Source organism: Rhizoctonia solani, chromosome 5, assembly GCF_016906535.1.
Source record: "Rhizoctonia solani chromosome 5, complete sequence".
NCBI lineage: Eukaryota > Fungi > Basidiomycota > Agaricomycetes > Cantharellales > Ceratobasidiaceae > Rhizoctonia > Rhizoctonia solani.
In genome coordinates, this window is record NC_057374.1 from 1970565 (window position 1) to 1991403 (window position 20839).

Sequence of the window (20839 nt, forward strand, 5' to 3'; positions counted from 1 at the left end):
GTATCATAGGGAGAGATGCCACGAAGTTCACAGCTGTATAAACTTACTAGAAAGAGTCAAGGGCGGTTGCCATGAGTAATCCGGATTTGCATGGGGATAAAAGATGATGATGGTTTAATCACACAAAAGTGATGGCGGTAAATAGGTTTATTTCATAATGCCCCTATTTGATGCGTTACATGCATGCATGACTGGGTTCGGATTGGGTCCTCAGCTGGTAAAGCTTGCTCGCAATGGTAAGGCTCGACTACTTGACCCCACATGTACAGTAAACTCTCCCTTCGGAATCGTCCAGGTTTGTCGAACCACATCCCATACTGCATGGTCCTTCTGTCGCAACTTGAACGTGGCAGTCTTCTCTTTCCCCCCGTCTATACACAACTTGTCGAAACCACGTAGGGAACGCACCGGCTGGCTAGTCTGAGTGGCAGGGTAAGAGAGATACTGTTGACAACTTGTCAAAATCTGTACAGGTGTGAGATTATAGCATTTCCAAACTCACTAGTTGGGCAACCTCGCACCCAGCTGGCGAACCAGTATTTTTCACAGTTGCCGTCACAGTGTATGCTACATCGTATAGGGTAGCATTGCCATCAAAAGGCTCGTTTGTAAGCTGGATGCCTACGATCAATAAATTAGTAACTCTTCCTACACCGAGTCAATTAGTTTTACCATCCGTTGGCTTTTCAGGTGTTAAATTGATCTTAATACCACTATATTCAAAGGTTGTATAGCTGTCCGAAACACATGAGTATATGGGCTAGCCAACCGTAGATAAATATCACTAACCTCAGCCCAAACCCAAACTCGAAGCGAGGAGTGATATTTTTTGCGTCAAACCTGTTATACTTTAGAATCCAAGACCACTGTTATCACCAGGTGAGTTAAATACCAACGATAGTCGATCAAATTGCGCTCCTCGAACACAACGTGAGGATCGTCGCTATTTCCACTGGCAATACCATTGGGAGAGTAGTCAGATAATGCTTTCCCGATGGTGAATGGAAGCTGAATACTGTTAGTAGAGGGACTATATGAGTGCGTTTGGCCTACCTTTCCGGATGGATTGACCTCGCCATACAGTACACTCGCAATTGCATTTCCAGTTTCCTGCCCAGGATAATACGCAAAAACTACTGCCGTAACGTTTGGGTTGCTGATCCAGTTCTCCATCCTTGAAACAAGGTCACCACAAGCACATGTGTATGTTGAACGGTGTGGACTCACAAGACTGCTTCTCCACTGAAGCCTCGCTTGAGTATGAAGCCCAAAAACGATAGGTGGGAGCACTTACGAGTGAATAACCACGATCGTATTGTTACACTGGGCTGCAACAATATTAATAAGTTCGTCTCCGTTGCTCCATAAGGTGAGATTGTCGCGGTCGAGGCCTTCCAGCTGGTAGGCATAGGTAAAAACAATTGATGTGTCGGCAATAGCCGCATTTAAGGCAGCTTTTTCCAGATCCAGGTCGTTGAACATCCAATTGACCTGTGTGGTATTTGCTTTTGCCCGTGCCTGTATACCTTCGAGTGGAGTTACAATATATGGCGCGTATGCGCTCCCCGATCCGCCACCAATGCTGTATGTGCCCTGTAATACGATATTAAAGCAATTACGTACGAAAAATTCAAAGAAAATCACGAACATTGAAGTGACCCGTTGGACATTGATTGAAGACACCACAGGACAAGAGCCCATCCGGGTTGGGACCGGCATCCTGTCCAAAAACTGATAGGAATTTGGGTGTCTTGAGCGGGAGGCCGCCTCCATTATTTTGTAAATTCTTCAAAAGGGTCGCGCTATCTTGGCCGATCTTCCGAATGACCTTATAATGGTCGGCCTGGACATCGATGTTAGTGTTCCCAGGGTTGAGGGTCAAATACTGGCCCGCATTAATGCCACTAGTATTGTACTGGACGGAAGGATAACCCTCATCTTGACCAAGTGCGTAGTATGGGGTCAGAATACGGTGCACCATATCATCGAGTCGAGCAGTGGGGACAGTCCCGTTGTTGATCAACGAGACAAGGGCAGAACCCCAAAAACCGGTACCAGGCATGGACATATCCATACCACCGAGAGCAGAATCGGCATTGTTCCACTGAGCAAACCAGTCAGACATCACATATCCTTGAAAGTTGAGTTTCCCCTTCAGAATCTTGTTAAGGGTATAATCATCTTCACAGGAATGAGACCCGTTGACGCGATTGTATGCGCACATGATAGATCCGGAGCCGGCACGAACCGCTTCAGCAAACGAAAGCAGGTAAGTCTCGTGGAACGTAGCCTGTATGACTCCTAGTGAGAATCAGGGAACGCAAAATCAAAGATAGAGCATACATCATCAACATCCGAAGAGATGGGAATAGGGTTTTTTGCTCCAGGGATTGGAACATTCAGGTTACGGTTCGTTTCCTGCTCATATACCGAATAATGTTTGCTTGTTGCAACAACCCCCTGATCTTGAGTACCCTTGACGGAAAGATAGGAACCAACACTAGATAGATATGGGTCTGCACTGAATCCTTCCCAATTACGACCACCTAAAGGAGATCGGCCAAGTGGTCCGCCAGTTACAGGACCCAACATAACGTGGACGCCTTTTCCTTTAAATTCGGCAGCGAGAGCTACTGCCCGATCATAGATTAGATCGCGGTCCCATGTAGCAGCAACGGTGACCTGAGCAGGAAATTGGGATGCAAAATCTGCGGGACGCTAACAAGGAGGTTAAAAATAATAAAAGAAATAAACCCAAAACACTCACCACCCCGGCAGGCCCGTCCTGCATGCAAAGTGCTGGGATACCGAGGCGTGGAACAGCGCCAGTATTTCCTGCGCACCGACTTAAATGCCCAATGCCCGTCACAATGTTAACTATACGAGCTTGTTAGGGGATGACTATATTTTCTGATAGCACGACGTACCCTTTTCTTCCAATGTCATCTGAGAAACTATATCTTTTGCTTTTGCGAATGCGCTTTCCCAAGCGCTACCGCCATTAGCAAGAGCTGCAATAGTATAACACTTCAATGGAGTCCCTGTGTTTGATTGAATTCTACTCACGACCCGACCATGTTCCATTTGTTGACTGCCTTCGTTCCAGTTGGTGTGCCAACGAACAGTTGAAATAGAGAGTCAGAGATGCCGCTAATATGGCCCCGCGCATTGTGGACGAGCTTTTATTTTAAGAAAAACTTGGCTAACTGTGGGAGAGAGTAATCTTCAGAGGCGTTGATACTTTGAGGGCAAGTTGCCTCGCCAATTTATACGCCTACTGCACCATACGTATTCTGCCCACGGTCCACATTTTACGACACAATGGCGGCCATATGGAATAAAGGCATGCGACTAGCATTCCAGACGCAGCATCTGATACATCACACGGCCTGGAACTCTTCGCCTAGGCGGAAGATTTAGAGTGTCCCCTTGCCTGAGAATGAGATTGGTTACCAATCGCTGAAATGCTGGGATATTGTGAGACCCCTCCGCATTCTAAACGGTACCTTAATTAGATCTAGCCAAATTCTAAAATTGCCGGCTGTCTCTACACTGGAGTTGGGAAGTATACCCGATTGTCCAAGCAGGCCTAATAGAGAAAACAAATTCTATTAAAAGAGAGCCGGAGTATTAATGAGTTTCAAGGTACAAGGATCACCTGGCTCGGTCTCATGTTGGAGTGATGCGATCTCTGGGTCAAGCTTATTGAATATAATGAAAATCAGGGATATGTGATCATGGATAATCAGATCAAGTTAATTGTAATAGTTGCACACACGCACACGAGGCGAGATCAAGGTTTCTAAGACTCATATGGTTCGATAAATTATTAGAGTTGATAGCCGGAACAAAAACTTATGACGCCAAGTTATCCGATGGTGCTCCTCTACAGAATCCGGCGGAACTCGCGAGACAATAGTTCTCGCGAAGTATAAACAAAGTCATCATGGGCATCTTGCTTACACTTCTCTAACATTTCGGGCTCATGAGATCCGATGGATTTGGCGGAGGAAATTCTCTTTCATTATTCTACCGTGTAACCATAGAAAATATACCCCCACTAGCCACTGTGAAAAGAAACCGGCTTAAAATACAAGGTGGTAACTGCTTTAAAATTTTACTAGATTAAGTACTTAAGTTTACGTATGGGGCGTACTTTATCGGAGTGTCACCCTTTTAGTACTCCACCTTCTTATAATTCCATATTGGATTACACCTCCTTACCACTTAAATGTCACACGATCGTGTGCACGTAGCTAGTAGCTTAGACGGGGTACTTAAAATTAATCACGTTAATTGGTTCAATGGTCATACATTCACGGGTCAGCCACACACGAAAAAAGTCGTACAATTGCATATAATATCATGAGTCCGTTGAGCTCATCGCCTTGTCGCCAGCACCGCGAAGTTGGCTTAGCGATAATCCACTCATTCGCGGGTGCGAAGTCCATCACGGCGAGTGCGTATCGTCATTTTCGTCACTTTGACGACTCGGCTCTCCTCCTGGTGGACGAATTAGCTAATTTACAAGATAAATAGAGGCGCCTACATCGGGTATATTCCTGGATCGCCCTCTCTTGGTCTGCTTGGGAGTGGGCGGTGAATCGGAAGCAGGCGTCGACTCACGTGGCTTGGGGGCCGAGGGCTTGGTGGATGAGGCACCGTCTCCACCATCGGGATGTTCCTTACCTCCCTCGGGCTGGGGCTGGGGCTGGGGCTGCTGGGGCGGATTCGGAGGCGGGGGTGGGGGGAGCTGGGACTTGGGTTCGGGTTCGGGGGTGGGATCGCGTTTCGGGCGCTTGAAACAATGTTAATACTCGAATAACTGAGACTATATGCTTACCATTCTTGGACGAATCTTTCGCTTCGATGGCCCCTGCTCCCCGGCCTTCTTGTCCACGGCCGGCTCCACGACGCGGCTTGGCTGCTGCCTCTTTGTGGCAGGTTCATCTCGCTACAAGGAAACGTAAGTGATTGTTTTGGTAGCATGATGAACTTACATCGTTTTCGGCCTTGCGCTTCAGTCGCCGCGTTTCTTTGGGGTCGGCAGCAGGCTTTGACGGCTCCTTTCGGCAGGGCTCCTTGGGATGGTGGCACGATCAGCTCGATTTCGACCAAGAACTAAGACATACCATGGGTTTGACCGGGGCTGGCGACCGAAGAACCACCTCAACGATTGAGCGAGGCGTCTTTGTTGGGGACCTTGCCGGGGGTGGGGGCGGAGACGGGGACGGGGGGCTATCCTGGGGCGGAGACGGGGATGGGCGGTCTCTGGGGGAGTCGAGGGACGGGGGGCTTGCCGGGGGCGGGGAATTTGCGTTTGCAGCGGGCTCCTTGAAGTGTAAATTATTAGTTACACTCGTATACGTTTACATTCAATTAACTTGCCTGCTCCGATTCACTGTCCGATGACTCTACAACTCGCTTTCTCTTGCGAAGGACCTAGATGTCAAGTTAGAATTTATTAAAAGTATACTCCAACACTTGCCTTTTGCTTATTTCCCTGCTGTGCTGCAGGCTTCGTTGTTGATGCGCTGGACTTGGACGCCGTAGCGCGAGCTTCTTCCTCCGAAACGACCTTGTCTGCCCGACGAGCGTGGCGATTCGAGGACGAAGTCGAGGGAGGCAGTTGGGTGGACAAGGATCGCCCGCAAGAGGGTGAATCAGAGCGCTTGAATTTCGCCAACCGCTTGGGCCCATTGCCGTAGCCCCCTTCTGGCACATTGATATAGTACGGGTCCTCGTCCTTGGGTGGGATTACGTCCTTATGCGCAAGTTTGGATGCATTCCGACGAAGATTGTCGTCCTGTTCCCTGGGTTTTGCTATAGCGTACGTCAGCAATGATTAGATAAGATGCACGGCCACTTACTTCGCTTTGGGTCGTATCCCTTGGCCTGAACTAAATATTGCTGGATGACCAATCGAGCCACCCAGCAGTCGTTGTTCGCCTCGCCCCGGAAATGGAAGAGCCATGGACAAGCTTTATAACACTAAAAAATATAATAGTCAGAGTGTCAAGAATGAAGCAAATAAATATATAATTTACTCCATCATAGAACTCCTTGCAATTGCTTGAACCAAAGTCACCCCAAGTTATTGTTTCTAGCTGCCTGCGCTCCACAATCCTACATGCAAATGCCTTTGCCACAGCCCGGATCTTTCCCTATAACAAGTGGGTCAGTCAATACATTTGACCAATGTGTGACTTACCCGCGTGCTGTTATACAAGTCATAGTCTCCACGGCAACCCATTGCATAGAGTAGCTGCCAGTCAACACCACACTCACCAGGGGGCTGATGTATGCGCGCAACTGCCTTTGGATCCTTGGGCACATATCCGTATGGATTAAAGTACATGTTGTATTTGTGTCCAAAAGGGTGACCATGCTTGACTATAAATTTGTGTGCCTCCTGGCGGGACATGCGCTTGAGGAAAGTGGCTTTGATGACCTTGGCACCTTTGACAAATTCATAGACGCGTCCACCACGTCTGCCGCCCTCTGACCCGCCTCCTTTCTGATAAGATGTTGGCATTTGATTGTAATAATCTGCTTTGCCCCAGCCCCTTGGCTTCTTGGTCTCAGTGGTAGGCTGGTTGCTGGAGTGATGATAAGGGCCCTCTCAAGAGCGGGAGCAGGCGGGGGCGCAATTGTGAGTATAAGACCGGACACAAGAGCAAGAGCAAGAATGGGTCCAAGAGCAAGAGCAAGAACGGGTCCAAGAGCAAGAGCAAGAACGGGAGCGGGAGTGGGGGCAGGCGCAACCACAATCACAACAGCAAGACCGGGCACAATCAAAAGCCGGAGACCAAGTACAATTACAAGTGGGAGAACAAGCCGGATAATGAGCTGGAGAACAAGCTGGAGAACAAGCATGATTGTGAGTGAGAGAGCAAGAGTTGGAGTGGTAAGAATGCCAAATGGAAGTATTGACGGAAGGGGAAGGATATGGATTTTGCGTGTTTTTGTGATCCCTGTTAAGTTAATTAATTGACAAGTTAGCATGCCAGAATATATGCTAGTACTTACTTGATAGAGCGCCGGGGAGGTGACTTTTGACTACCAGATTGTGTGATTAGCTGTCCAGCTCAATAGATACGGTATTTAGATACTTACCAAGGTGTCAAGCACTGATTACGTGTGGTTGGTTGGCCTTGTGTCTCTTCCGCATTGGGGATTGATGGGCCCGCGGGTGGGCCAGACTCTGGGGTTGGGGGTTAAAAATGCGTAATAAATCTAGATAAAATATATCCACCTTCTACAACGTTGAATAGCTGTTTTCAATGTACTAAACAATGTACTTACCAGGGACTGATGACTTTGCGGCGCCCTGTGCCTCAAGGAACGCCTGGAACTGTGGGAGGAGATCAGGGTTAGCTGCAAACTTTGATAACAATGCTAGGATGTCTTGAGACATTGTAGATACTAGAATAAAGAGATCATATTAGTAGAAATTACGAAATTGGTGAAATGTCACTTACCCAGTCTTTGCAACTGGACAATATGGGATGCGTTGGAAATGTAGGGGGGCTATTGGATGATAATGGAGAACAATTCAAGCCACTTTATCTATTGGTATAAGCCAATTTTGAGCAATTTTGGCTGGGGGAGTAGAACGGGGGGCGGCTAGTGGTGGCTAAGAGCAAGAGGGTGCAAGGAGGGTGGCGGTCGAATGAGCGCAAGGAATTGGCAATTTCCATCAGCATGTGACCACAACCAACAAATTTCACTAAGTCCAACCGCAACATGCCCAACCGTAGAGCAGTCACTGGAGAGCGTGTTTGGTGTTACTGTGGAATAAATAAGTATGGTACTACCCCCCATGAGTGCCACATACGCACCCGCTATCAACATCTAGCCAAAGCCCAGCGGCTAGACCAACTTTTGCGTGCAGGCAACATTGAAGACAATGAGGACAACGCTGAAAATAGTGAGAATGGAATGGATATTGACCATACGATGCATAATGCGCATCAGTACAAAGACCATGGAGGGGATTTAGGGCTCGGAGGTTAGTATTTTGCAAATGTATGCAGCTAAATTTGCATTATATTTTGAATTCAGACAACAGCTTTAATGATATTGATGCATACATGGGTGCACACCTTGACAGCAAGCTGTCTGAGTTGGAGGACTTGCATGCCAATTGGCACAATATCAACAACCCTGTTTGCATTCCCTTGCAAACGCCAACTCCCCCGCCCAACAACAAGGAACCCCCTGACAAGGATGGATTTGCACACATCACAGAGGAGGATTATTGCAAGTACAATTGTTGGTTTGACAAAGACACTCTTGAAATGGACAACATTAGTAAGTTTTCTTTTTCCTTTTTTTAGTTCTTGCACGCAATATCTTACAATTACAATTACCAGTTGCCAAAACTCTTACCAAGGAAGAAATGGATAGCATCAAGATGATGGCTATACAACTGTTTGGACACATCTTGCAGCGCAACTACAAACATATTTGGTATTCATTTTGGGAAAAAATCTATTTGCTCTCAGCCTATTGCTTACACCAAAAGCTTGCTATTCTTTCTGGGATATCCCCTCAACCAATTGACTGCTGCATCAATGTCTGTCACGCATTCACTGGACCCTACGCCAACAAGGATATATGCTCTACATGTAAGGAGCCGCGCTATGACTCAAAGGGAAGACCATGCCAGGTTTTTGAGTATCTCCCAACAACCCCTTGATTCCAGGGGTATTTCAACAACCTGGAGATGATTAAGAGAATGTATTATCAAGCCAACTATACACAGGAAGAAGGCCGGATGGATGATTACATTGACTTGCAACGCTATAAAGATCTGTGTGAAAGTAACATTATTGTCAAAGGTGAGGACTTGGGAGTCCGGTATTTTCATGGATCTTGTGACATTGCCTATGCGGTCATGACAGATGGCGTCAACCTATTCAAGCAGGCGCATTCTGAGAAAAGTACTTGTTGGCCAATTATGGCCATCAATTTAAATCTCCCTGCAAGCAAACGTGTTAAGCTTTGCAATTTGATTCCCCTGGGCGTTATCCCTGGACCAAACCAGCTGAAGGATTTTGACTCGTACCTGGAGCCGTTTGTGGGGGAGGCGATCAAACAGGCTTGTGGGGTTGAGACTTACAACGTCACTAGGCAGGAACAGTTCAAGTTACGGGCCCATGCTTTTCTCATTTTGGGCAACATGCAGGCAATCAAGCACGTGACCCAAATGAAAGGACCAAACGGCAAGGTTCCTTGTTGCGCGTGCGAGGCCATTGGTGTTTATCATACCTGCCGCAAGGGTTATTACATCCCTCTTGCTAACCCAGCCAACTACCCCAACGCAATCCCAGACGGCAGACCTGACCCACAGGATTTCCCGCCCAATACAATTCCTTTGTACAACCCACTCAATCTCCCTCTCCGCACCAAAGCTAGGATTGCTGACCAACTTGGAGAAATGGATGCTGCCAACACAAAGCGCCAACGTGATGCCTTGTCTAAGAACTACGGACTCATCAACCATTCAATCCTTGACCGCATTCCCTCAATTTGTTGGCCTGACTTGTACCCGCACAAATACCTTCACTTGTTTCTTCTCAATCATGGCCGTGAACTTATCTCACTTTGGACTGGATCTTGTCACGGCATTGATGATTCTGGCAACAAGGATTATTTGATATCTGCTGACGACTGGGCCGCTATTGGACTTGAGACCAAAGAGGCTTCAAAAACACTACCTGCCGCATTCATTTGACCCTTGCCTAACATTCAGACTAGCCAAGCAGTTTTTTGCGGCAAGACTTGGGCTTTCTGGCTAGTTTTTATTGGACCAGTAGTTCTACGTGGACGGCTTGCCAAGAAATACTACAAACATTACCTGGAGCTTGTGGAGATCATGAAGTGTCTTACCTCAGTTACTAACACTACAGCTTGAATAGAGCAACTCAGAGACGAGATTGCTCATTACGTCAAGGGTTTCGAAGAGTAAGTCTTGAATTTTGCTCACTTGCAAGACTAATGTTCTTAATAGATATTATTATCAATATAAATACGACAGGCTGTGTGTCTGTAAACTAACTCTACATGCGCTTCTTCATGTCGCCGACGATGTTCTCCGCTGCGGGCCTGTCTGGGTCGCATGGTCATTTTGTATGGAGCGATACTGCCGTGAAGTCACTTTTTGCGCCAAGTCCAAAGTAGTACCATATGTGACAATCAGCAAACATGTCCTTCATATGGGCCAAATCGCCGCAATAGCGAATCGATTCCCAAGCATTCGAAAGGCACTGCTCTTTGGCAAGAACGATGCGCCGGCTCCGATCAGTCGAATGGAATTTATGTACCCCGAATGTGAGTAAATTTATGGATTAATTTCGGGTACTCATACCTTGATAGATGAACAGCACGATATCATCCTTCGATTCCCCCGCCTCCGCGAGTTTCGTCTCAAAGGCACCATCCGCCAACATGTTGCCAGGTACTTTCGCACCAACAACTTTCGGCAGCTACCTCGTCTTACATACCACGGGTGGCTTGCGTACTTACCGGAGCGATGCGAACGCTGGGGAAAGCTCCGAATAGGTGACGGGGGTGATTGTATCCGTTCGGCCGTTGCATGCAATCCCTCGTCTATTTATGGCAAACGCGACTCGTCTTTTGTTCGTGTAAGTCACCCATGACCGTTATTATTTTGTATTAATTTTGTGTTAGTTTACATTTCAGAGAGATGAGAACGAGAACGACCCTGATGCAACCGTTAACATGATTGGTGTGACCGGTTACGGCCGCCTTGACTTTATTCTCGCGGTCACATTCCCCACCGACCAAGAAAACGAAATTGACGCCCCCACAACACACGTCCTTGCACATATCACCGAGGCAAAGGATGTAGAGGGAGATGCCGCCGAGGAAAGGATCTCCTTCACAAAATTTGGGCGATCGTTCGTTCTTGACATCACGTCTGTCAAGAACGTCGCTGGGCGCGTATTCACACGGGCAACACGGGAGGCAGGAGAATGGGTAATCATTGATCGTAGTGGAGGAATTTGCCGCACGGACTTCCGGGTGGACGAGCATGACTCGGACAATGAAGATGGATGGGCAAATTAACTGCTGTATGTACTTAAATTTATCATGTAATTTATCAACGAGTCCCGAGTAGAATACCCTCTTAAACCAAGCACCCCCTCCCCCTGGAGTTTTAAGTACCCCTTGGTACCAGCTCAGAATTTTAAGTGCTGATTTTAAGTAAGTAAATTGCAATCTGACGGGTTTTAAGGGGCACCCCCCCCCTATGTTTAAATAGGTTACTTTTCACAGTGAGCTGGGGAACGGCTTGCCGGTGCCAATCGCTTTCTGTGACATTTGATCCATTTGGGACTTATGAAGTTCTCAACAGCTATAGATTAACCGTGGTACATTGAAATGCTCTATGCAAAAACAGCTTGTACATATATATGGGTTACTATAGGGCTCATTTGAATGACACATCCGTGCCTAGTCAGAAGTTTCGCTACTTGGTCTTAGGCCGAGGAACGATAGGGTGTAAGATAGAGGTAGGACCCAGTGATAAGACGACTAGGACCGCAGGACGGTAGAATGGGGGACGGGAGATGGTACGCCGACCCGGGGTGCCACCAAGGCTGCCCACCCAGCAAGCCCTACGGCCAATCCTGGCCGTGCATGCGATACACGTCTGTCAGCGGGCATTGACATGTATATGACTATGATTCGATAATGAGCTATTTGCGTTGAAGCGTGACCGGGTGGAGCTCGCAGAAAGAAAGGGAAACAAGACAGTAACTAGAGAACCCCCGGCTTGTACATATACTACGTTGCATGGAGGAAGAAACGCAAGGCGCCAAGCACCATGCCGGCTTGCTATCAATAGTGCGGTATTATGCATATGATACGTAGGCCGTGACGTAGGCAAACAGCGCATAAATGCTCCGGCATTTCCGGTCAAGTGTAAGCTTCGCCCGCTCCGCGCGCCGCGCGCGCTTCGCAGCCAGGCTGTACTTTTGATAGCTCAGCTCTGCAAAATCATCAGGGGCTCACGAGCACTCGTAATGCATTTGATCCGAGCTAATCCTCCCCCCTGCTTCTCGAACATATCCCGACATGCATTTCACACGATAAAGATCTCCCAAGCACGCTGTGTACAAGACGCGCGCTCACAAGGTCCGTCTGTTGAGACATGTGGTCACAAAACACTGTGATTACGAGCGGCTCAAGAGCTACATACTTTGGCCCATCACTCACTGTGAGGGAAGGCGCATATAGTAATATCAAATAAGATACATCATAAGTAAAATCAATTTGGTGCCACACATAACCCAGTACATGCAAGGAGGGGAGGGATATCAGCGGGCATGTACTATATGGTACAATTTGCGTAATAAATATAGCTAATTGAATTATGGGACGCCATTATATATCATTTCCATCCTACTGGATTGGATGGGTGCTTGAGACTTTTCAAAGAGCATGGACTTACGAATAGCTGGGAAGCAATAAGAAACAGAAGCAAGTTGGGCCATTTGGAGAGCAAGCCGATTGATCGTTGGATATGGAACAACTTTCAACCTTGCGCATGCAACAATTTCCCAACAATATCGCTCAATAAAGAATCAAGCGACCCATACAGGGCCGCAGAGGAGAGCATCATCTGCAACCTGAAGGATTGCATGGATGGTCACTCGGTAAACGCTTAAGCGGTCATAATCGTACTGATAGTAGTATCTTGTGCGATTACTCAGTTTAGAGCTACAGATTAGTACTTGATTTTACTTACTCTTCGAATTTCTCTACATATTCAACAATTTCCTGTTTGAGCTCTTCGATTCGCTGTATGGGTTCTCAAGGTTGAGCAAGCATTTGAGAATACAAACGAGTTGCAATTAATGGCCGTATTGTTTCCGGGGGATCGATGCCAAGTGCATATGGTACAGGACGGGGTACTTTGTGAGTCCGTGCTAACTATTGATTATGATTACCAGGCTTATTCTAGTTTACTTATAGGCTCATTCCTGTGCTTCAAGCTCAGCCTCCTGGACTTCGTCAAGTTGAATGGTATAACCAGGAAAAAATAGCATTTCTCTCCGCCAGTGAATTATGCGTTTTCCATCTACATCAACCCCAGCTGGTGTTTCGGGGCCTGTTTGTGCTATGGGAGGATTTCATCCCATTAGCTCAGCGATATTTGACTTCTTTGGTAAGCAAGATTTTGAACTAAACTGTGAATATGACTGGTAGTTTCCCCTCAATATCTGGACCCAGAGGATTTATGAAGAAAACAGTGTTATTTCCAAACAGCTTTACATGTAGACCGGTTTTGGACCCTAAGTAGCCATCATTACAGACATAGTGGATGTTTACAAGTGTATATTGGCGCTCTTGTGCTGGCCTAACTTGGCAAAGTTAACTTGCCAGAGAAGTAATAAGAGTTTAGAATTTCTTAACAAATAACCAATGTATGATCAGCCTGGATGGCTGCGAAGGAAATCTGAAATTTGCACGATGATCAACTTCCATGACAAAATCAAATGTTTCTATGCGCATATAAGAATCCTTGAGCTTACCATACGCTGGTACTCTTATATTCTTTTGACTGGCTTTACACATACCTATTTTTGGGAAACTTTTGGGTTTGAAGTATAATTAGGGCCTCAGGGTTATATGGACTGGGGAAGGGGCATTGGTGGCCATGTACGTATACTTCCATGAAAGACACATTAGCCAGTACCCATCTATGAATCTATACCATTACAAGTAAGCGCATATCGCTTAGTGACGATCGAACACAGAGGTCCCAACCCAATTATTCTCGAGACTTTCAAACTTCATCCGAACCTGCCGCATCATCAATGTTCACCCAAATTGTTTGAATTATACTTGTACATATTATAGTTTAATCTCAAAAATCGGTTTCGGGACCCTAGATACTTGATCACTTTCACAGACAACAGGGGTTACAGATGTTAAAGCTACAAATTTGGCTGCATGGCACATGTCCTTTATTAACATGAATTACCCGTAAGCACATTTGACGGCCGATTGTCACCCGTGGGTGCGTGCGGCCACGCAGCCTGGGTGAGCACCGCTTCGAGCAAGTCGTGCAAAGACAACTTCACCAATACCCAAACCCAGGATAACACTGACCAAAAACGCAGCGTTGTATGTCCTACACGAGATTTAATAGGAATTTAATACAGCTCAAGTGAGATAAGCTGATTCAGCCAGATACTCACATTACAGAAAGCATCAGGAAAAAGCCGATCAGACTTTGAACAGCTTGCATTGCGCCACGCACCAGGTCTTGCATCGGCTCGAAGGGTGCAATGAGAGGGGCAGGGTTGGAGCCCATAAGGTAATCTCGGCCGCTCTCAACTGATTTCGAGTGAGAGTGAGTCGAAGCATTATCAGGTGTAACCAACGCCCGTGTCGCGCTAGAAGCTTGCCTAAACAACGACGTAGGTGTTGTGATCCAGGAAGGAGATAAATTACGGTCAATACATGAAAGGATTCGACAAAGGATTCGGCAACTTACTGTCGTCTCCACCAAGCCTCTATCAAGCCTTTGGCCCCGCCAAGGAATCTTTCGAATATGGCGAGGAAGAAAAGTCCAATGCATGCTCCAGCCAGGGCGCCAGGAGTACGAGGCACCCAGGACTTGAAATAAAGTGCATCGGCATTGGCCATCCAATGGAAGTAAGGTGTCATCATCATCATTTCTGAGTCCATATCCATCCCCGGAATAGTGGCACCTTCACTTTTCTTGGGTTCTTCTTCGCCTTCGTGCGCGAGAGTAGCAACGACCAATAGGAACAGCGTCAATGTGGTAAACCGGCGGTTGTTCATGATGGGCAAGCAAAGATCCAAAATCAACTGGGGTTGTGCGTATACAATGAGCGTGAGTATGCGTCAAAAAAAAAAGGCCACCAGGGCGGAAGAAGACGAAGATAGTGTTAGCGAAGGAGCTAGCAAGAAGCTGGGGTGTGTAGGACCAGCACACACGGCAGCAAGGCAAGTTGAGTCGGGACGAAGTTTAGTTTAAAATACTGCCAAGCTGTCTGAAACTGTCGCAACAGAAAAGGGTTTCCGACTACTCCCGCCGGATACAGGGCAAGTGTGTAGATATCAGTTGCGAGATGCCAGCTCCCACCGTGACCAGGGTCGTCGTTAGAGACAGCGATCGTCAACCACGTGACTCAGTCGAGTCGAGGCACAAGCGCCAATAGTGTTAACAAGTTGCGGATATGAGAAGGCGCATGGAACTTGGAGATATATACACATTTACGGTACGGGCTACGTAGACTGTGTGCCTGCTGCTGGCACACCAAGGAAAGCACGTTGTGATCGCTCCCTTGTTCCACTGCCAGCCACCTCTCAGTCAATTGCCTCAATGGGCAGAGCTGGGCAGGAGGCACTTCCCCCGATCCGAATACCCATGTTACCGGACGAAATTGACTTGTCATGTGCTGTGCAATCGATGTGGCTCCCTGTGGGTTCTTCTTCGTGATCGACAATCCAGAGCCGGTGAAATGAAAGGAACGGAAGCAGCTTTCATTCAAGATAACCTCGTGTCGAAATGGGTGTCAACACAAAAAAATAGAATAAAAGGGAAGCTAGTACTGAATACTGCTCGAACGAGTAGCTAATATGAAGTGCAAAGGCTTCTTCATGTTCCACCTAAGCCGTACATCCATTACAGTCAAGAACGAGACAAATATCACAGGACCACCAAATGCGGAATGAGACGACAAAGCAAAGTGCACAGGTACGTGCTACAAAGTGCCAGAGATTTGACGTCAACGGTCGCACCGTCGTAACCTCAGCGCATTTTCATTATTCACTACCACGCATCGTGTTGGCCGTACGCTCAAGGGATGATACAACTACAGCCACAAAATCTAGGCCCAAGCTTAGATATGGATGTTATCTTCCACACCCATGCTTTCGAACTAAAAAAAAAAAAAAGAAAAAGAGAGAGAGATTATTCAGGGCTTGAAGACCCAAAAAATGGACCCTCGATCATAGACAATCTAAAATAACTTCATTAATATTCATAAATGGTAGTGAGTCATCGCTTAATTATATACAAATAAAGCAGACTAAAAGAAAACCTTAAACATCCGTAGATGGGGGAGGGCGCTTTAATTTGATTACCAAAGAGGCCTTGGATGGGTCAGAAATTGATTCCGGACCTTGATTTACAGTTTCAGATGAGTTCAACGAAATGCCTTCGAAAGCCCTTACGGTGCCACCCATCTCGGTCCCAGTAGTGCTCGTCTCCCGGGCTACTGGGGGCACCGTGGCAGTGTTCGAATCAGGTGATAATTTCGTTGAATCAGAAAGAGGCCCTAGAACCGGAGGAACCGGTGGCACGAATTCATCTCCTGGTGATTCAGGCCTTGGAGCTATCCCCGTCGCCTCTGCCCGCAAACTCTTGGCAGAAGACACTGGGGCGTACTTAGCCTTGGTTGATGCAGGCTTCTCCTCCTTGAGCTCGGGCTGTGCTTTTGGTGCTCTGTCACGAAGGGTACGAGTGCTGGGTAGGGGGTCCACCTTTTTCTTGGTTCGGGGAGCGGATAAATGGCTGGCTCCAAAAGTGCCATCGAGCGTTGGTAGCAAATCAAGTACACGAGATATCCATGGTTCGTGAGACGGGGCGGGAGTTTTAGATGTGGATGAGCGTGGCTTCCGTGTTTTCTTGAGTCCCGTAGCAAGTTCGATCTATATGAAGGTCAGTCAGGAAAAATGATAGCACGCTTCCAATAGATCATACCTTCTCGAGATTAGGAATTTTCCATAAATCCCTAGCATTTTGAGTACGTAGACCTATCATCCCGTTGATCCAAGCCATGCCGCCACTGACGAGTGCACGGTCGCTATATCCGCCCTCCAAAACCCCAACCACGCGTCCTTTAGCATACACTTCCGCAAATTCCCTAGCATCACAAGCGAAGCGGTGGTAAAAGGTAGTAGGGACCCTTCGATTGTGCCTTGACATTGATTCGTATTCGTTTTCCCCCGCATCAAATCCACAGCTAAATTCAAGAGGAGTGAGATGCGGAACACCTAACCAATTTGTCGCTCATACCTGACAAATACCATCGTTTTCTCCGGAATTGCTCCGGTGCCTTTCAAGAAATCCTTTGCGCGACCAAATAATCTCGTTGCGTATCCTTCGCCCTCGCTTTCTGAAGAGTTTCCATAGAGCCGATTGAAAAAGTCATCTTCGTCTTTCCATTCTTGCAAATGGACATTCTCGATGTGCTGGCCGTGAGCGTTCCCGTGTAGGCTTACCGATGCGGCGGCTGTGAGCGTAGGGTCACCATCCTACCATAATTACTGAGCCACGATCCAAAAGTAGCAGCGGAAAATAATGCTTACTTCACAAGGATATGATAAAATGTCGTGTAGACTACCATAATAGATTTGTAGCCCTTCCGGCTGGGCTTCAGAAATTCCTGCTGCGAACCTCGCCTCCGCCTCGAGTCGCTTACGATGGGTCTCCGCATTGAGCTTCCAAGTGATCGATTGAGTGCCATTTCCTAATCAAGTCATTGAATTAACTGAGAATTGGAAACCCCAACGTTTCATACCATGGTGAAGGTCAATATCAAAGATCACCGCTCGTGTGATGCCATGGAGTCGGTATGCTGTTCATGCAACTGTTGATATAAGGGTGACTCCAAATCCCATTAAATGTTCAACGTACCATGTGCTATCCCAACGAGTATATTATTGACCCAGCAAAACCCGGCGGGCTCATCGGAGCCGCAATGGTGGCCAGGAGGGCGTATGGCAGCAAAAGATCGAGGAGAGGTTGAACCAATGACCGAATCAACTGCCTTGCATGTCGTCTCAAGTGCACCGGCAATAGCATGAAGCGTTCTTGGACATACTTATTTGGATTAAGGCAGGAAAAAATATAATTATTAGGATTACTCACGATATAAATCTCCTTGACTAAGACCCTCCCCTTTCGGAATCTCGCTGCCTTCAGTCTTGATGCGACTCTCACTTTCGAGAGCCCAGCGTGACAGCTGAGATAGGTACTCTTCCCCCGAGCTAGATTCTATGTCTTCTTCTAATGCGTGAACCATTCGAACAGCAGGGTTATTTAAAAATGACGCGTCCGCCGGACGGGCATAACGGATAATCTTTGCAACGGTTGTAGGCAAGGCGATATCTTCACTCGATTGAAGGGACATCTTTTCCATGGCTATAGCAAGTTCATCTTGGCTGGTAACGCTATTGCTAGATGTCGATACACCAGGTAGTATAGCAGTTTCATTAAGAGCAACGCCCGCAGCAATGCCAACAGCCAACGCTCTCAGTCGCTCGGGCTTCTCTACAATAGTCGATAGATCTTTGTCACGTATATACCGATGTTCGGAACAGGATGGCTGGATGTGAATCGAGAGCTTGGGCTCGGGAAGATCCATGATGTAGTGGCCAATTCAAGGTTCCAGAACCATTACACATCGGTGCTTAGCTACTCATGATCAAGCGCCGAACCCAAGGCTAATTGCCCACCCCGCCCAGGAATTGAGCATCCCCTACGACCACCAATTATTGGCAAAGCCAATTCTGTTGACCCATTGTCTAACTTAAAAATAACCTTCACAAATTCAAAGGGCCATCTAACAACTTTTAGAGTTACTACTCTAGATCTCTCAAGGAAACTTAAGCTTCTCCCACGACCACTAAATTCTATGAGCTAATTTATTCTATCTCTAAATTAGTCCTTTAATACATATTGACTATCGGGCAGATCAGAATTTGGTTTAAGTTTGCTTTGTATCGTCTCCAATGATGCATCAACATCCTCTTCTAGGGTATCTATAATTCCCTTCTCTTGTGGCACCCAACCCAGAGCCTTGAGCCGGGTGGACTGCACTCGACAATTTGTCCCAGTAGCCCAACTTAATTTTTGGTCACTTTCGATAGGGACATTCTTGGCGATTGGCGTGTCCAGCAAGCCTGAATAAAGTCAAACCTACTGATATACGTGACGAGACAATAAAAAGCTGACCTCTTTGGAACATCACGCGGCCCATTTCAGCAATGACGGAGCCCCACATATGCTCCCCCGATGATGTAAAGTAAAAGTTATCGAATCCATCCCTCTCATTGCCATGGCTTTCTTCCGATTTCTGTCTCCGTATCTGGAGCGCATGGTTGATAATGAAAAGTATTGCTCGGACTAAGTCACCAACGTGGATATTGCTCAAACATTGGTCCCCTTTCCAACATACCCTGCATATCTCCACTTAAGCGCGGCCCTACATAGTTATATGTGAAAGCGCTTTAGTTCAGCTACCGAATATCGGATGATAACAAGCCTATAGAGCCCAGATGTTGGCACGTACCTCATCGCATAAGGGATGAAAGTGGAAGTACGCCGAACCGGTCCAGTTCCAACGCCATAGACCGTAGGCGGACAGATCAAATGTACGTCCGCTATGTTTTCCTCATGAACTTTGATTGCTCTATGTGGCCGTAAGAAAATTTCTTTTCCGATTATGTGGCCCGACTTTTTTCTTACTCAAGGTCCACTATCCTATGAGGAGCATCGATGTCAACCATATCTCTAAGTCTTGGTTTTTCGGTGTCCTATGTACGTGGTAGTGAAGATGAGAAAAAATCTGTCAATTGCTCACAAAGAAATAACGCAATATGACGCACGTCCCATGGAACGTACTCTCTCTGCAGCTCGCCAGTTATTTTGTCGGCATATGTGAATGTCCCCCTGTAAACACACTGTCAGAGATATGTCTGTATGCTAGGATATATGTGGGATAATTGATGGTGGCTCCTACGTTGCATGAAAATAAAGGGGTCGATTCCCAGTCCTCTCTTTGTGTAGTTTGAGACCCGCTACAATGGATTGAATGAATAATAGGTCGTCCGGATTAGAGAGTTGGATAACGAGTTCCGCTTTTGAGACTTCTTCAATAATTAATTCCTTATCCACATGAGAGCCTAAAATAGCATGAACGCTATGCCCAACCCCAGATACCGCGCTCAAGTCTTCAGGATTTCTCACTAGTGCAGTGATTTTCGCAAGAGAATATGTGCGAACTAGGGAGACTAGCAGAGAGCCGCCAACATAGCCGGTGGCACTAGAAGCAGATGAACGATAGCTAAAACGGAGCAGATGCTAAATTTCTAATTACCCAGTAAGAAATATTGTGTTTGGGTATGGTAGCATGGTCAAAGGTTCTGGCATTTTATGGAGAGGCCAGGGGCACTTATAAATAGTGGGATATCCATAAGAAATCGACTGATTGGTTATGTGACTATCGCCATCTTGGTAAATCAGTTAACACATAGGAAGGCCCTCGTGAAATTTGCCAAGAGCATATGACCTTCACGAACCCAAAATAATCCAACTCGCAATGTCATACGGTTGTAGATATCAGTAGAATCCTCCAATCATATTAGACTAACTCATCGGAATATCACGGATTGTTCCATACTTGGAAGTTACTAGAAACTGGTGTCAAATAAAGATATGTGTGTAGTGGTTGGAATTCCGCAAGCAGTTGCAATGTTCAGCCCTTCGGGACGCGACGGATTCGGTCTGAGGATGGGAGGCTGTGCTGGCTCGGATCAGCACCGGACCGTTCTAAACTGGCTTTCCATAGGCCATGGTCATGTTGCTTTGTCTGCAAAACTGTAGGATGCTAATAAGCAATTACAAGCGCTTTGGAGCAAATTAGGAGGGATATACTCCCCTCTTAGAGAGCTGACATTGTCCTTATTAAATGCTTTGCCGCTGATGAGTCCTTATTATAAGACAATAGCCACTTATTAAATAGGTTATCAGCTGGCTAAAATGAGG

The 20839-nt window shown here is 46.8% G+C and overlaps 6 protein-coding genes across 6 annotated transcripts; 2 read left to right on the forward strand and 4 right to left on the reverse strand.

The window, feature by feature from the left end:
• Positions 1-210: 210 nt before the first annotated feature.
• Positions 211-7417, reverse strand: RhiXN_09433 (glycoside hydrolase family 3 protein; the record flags this gene model as incomplete). Its single annotated transcript, XM_043329249.1, has 24 exons — positions 211-444; positions 503-621; positions 673-734; positions 790-840; positions 893-1008; positions 1054-1174; positions 1228-1242; positions 1295-1593; positions 1649-2290; positions 2344-2718; positions 2768-2877; positions 2928-3011; positions 4627-4798; positions 4844-4954; positions 5001-5081; positions 5133-5333; positions 5477-5823; positions 5871-5991; positions 6048-6164; positions 6212-6459; positions 6507-6974; positions 7030-7052; positions 7117-7204; positions 7306-7417. The coding sequence occupies 24 exons, from the start codon at positions 7415-7417 to the stop codon at positions 211-213; spliced, it is 4317 nt and encodes a 1438-aa protein (XP_043180695.1).
• Positions 7418-7746: 329 nt separating this feature from the next.
• Positions 7747-9739, forward strand: RhiXN_09434 (Transposase family tnp2; the record flags this gene model as incomplete). The annotated part of the gene is made up of 5 exons (XM_043329250.1): positions 7747-8011; positions 8065-8313; positions 8376-8472; positions 8528-8630; positions 8708-9739. 5 exons carry the CDS (start codon positions 7747-7749, stop codon positions 9737-9739), a joined length of 1746 nt encoding a protein of 581 aa, XP_043180696.1.
• A 481-nt stretch (positions 9740-10220) lies between these two features.
• RhiXN_09435 (uncharacterized protein) lies at positions 10221-11094 on the forward strand (the record flags this gene model as incomplete). The annotated part of the gene is made up of 3 exons (XM_043329251.1): positions 10221-10335; positions 10381-10649; positions 10696-11094. The coding sequence occupies 3 exons, from the start codon at positions 10221-10223 to the stop codon at positions 11092-11094; spliced, it is 783 nt and encodes a 260-aa protein (XP_043180697.1).
• A 2949-nt stretch (positions 11095-14043) lies between these two features.
• Positions 14044-14844, reverse strand: RhiXN_09436 (copper transport protein CTR2; the record flags this gene model as incomplete). Its single annotated transcript, XM_043329252.1, has 3 exons — positions 14044-14167; positions 14235-14444; positions 14534-14844. 3 exons carry the CDS (start codon positions 14842-14844, stop codon positions 14044-14046), a joined length of 645 nt encoding a protein of 214 aa, XP_043180698.1.
• A 1266-nt stretch (positions 14845-16110) lies between these two features.
• On the reverse strand, positions 16111-18437 carry RhiXN_09437 (histone deacetylase family protein; the record flags this gene model as incomplete). Its single annotated transcript, XM_043329253.1, has 7 exons — positions 16111-16719; positions 16772-17033; positions 17087-17325; positions 17380-17540; positions 17592-17648; positions 17708-17893; positions 17942-18437. The coding sequence occupies 7 exons, from the start codon at positions 18435-18437 to the stop codon at positions 16111-16113; spliced, it is 2010 nt and encodes a 669-aa protein (XP_043180699.1).
• Positions 18438-19307: 870 nt separating this feature from the next.
• RhiXN_09438 (NAD(P)-binding protein) lies at positions 19308-20224 on the reverse strand (the record flags this gene model as incomplete). Its single annotated transcript, XM_043329254.1, has 6 exons — positions 19308-19311; positions 19365-19484; positions 19541-19608; positions 19681-19744; positions 19815-20117; positions 20172-20224. 6 exons carry the CDS (start codon positions 20222-20224, stop codon positions 19308-19310), a joined length of 612 nt encoding a protein of 203 aa, XP_043180700.1.
• Between the last annotated feature and the right edge of the window lie 615 nt (positions 20225-20839).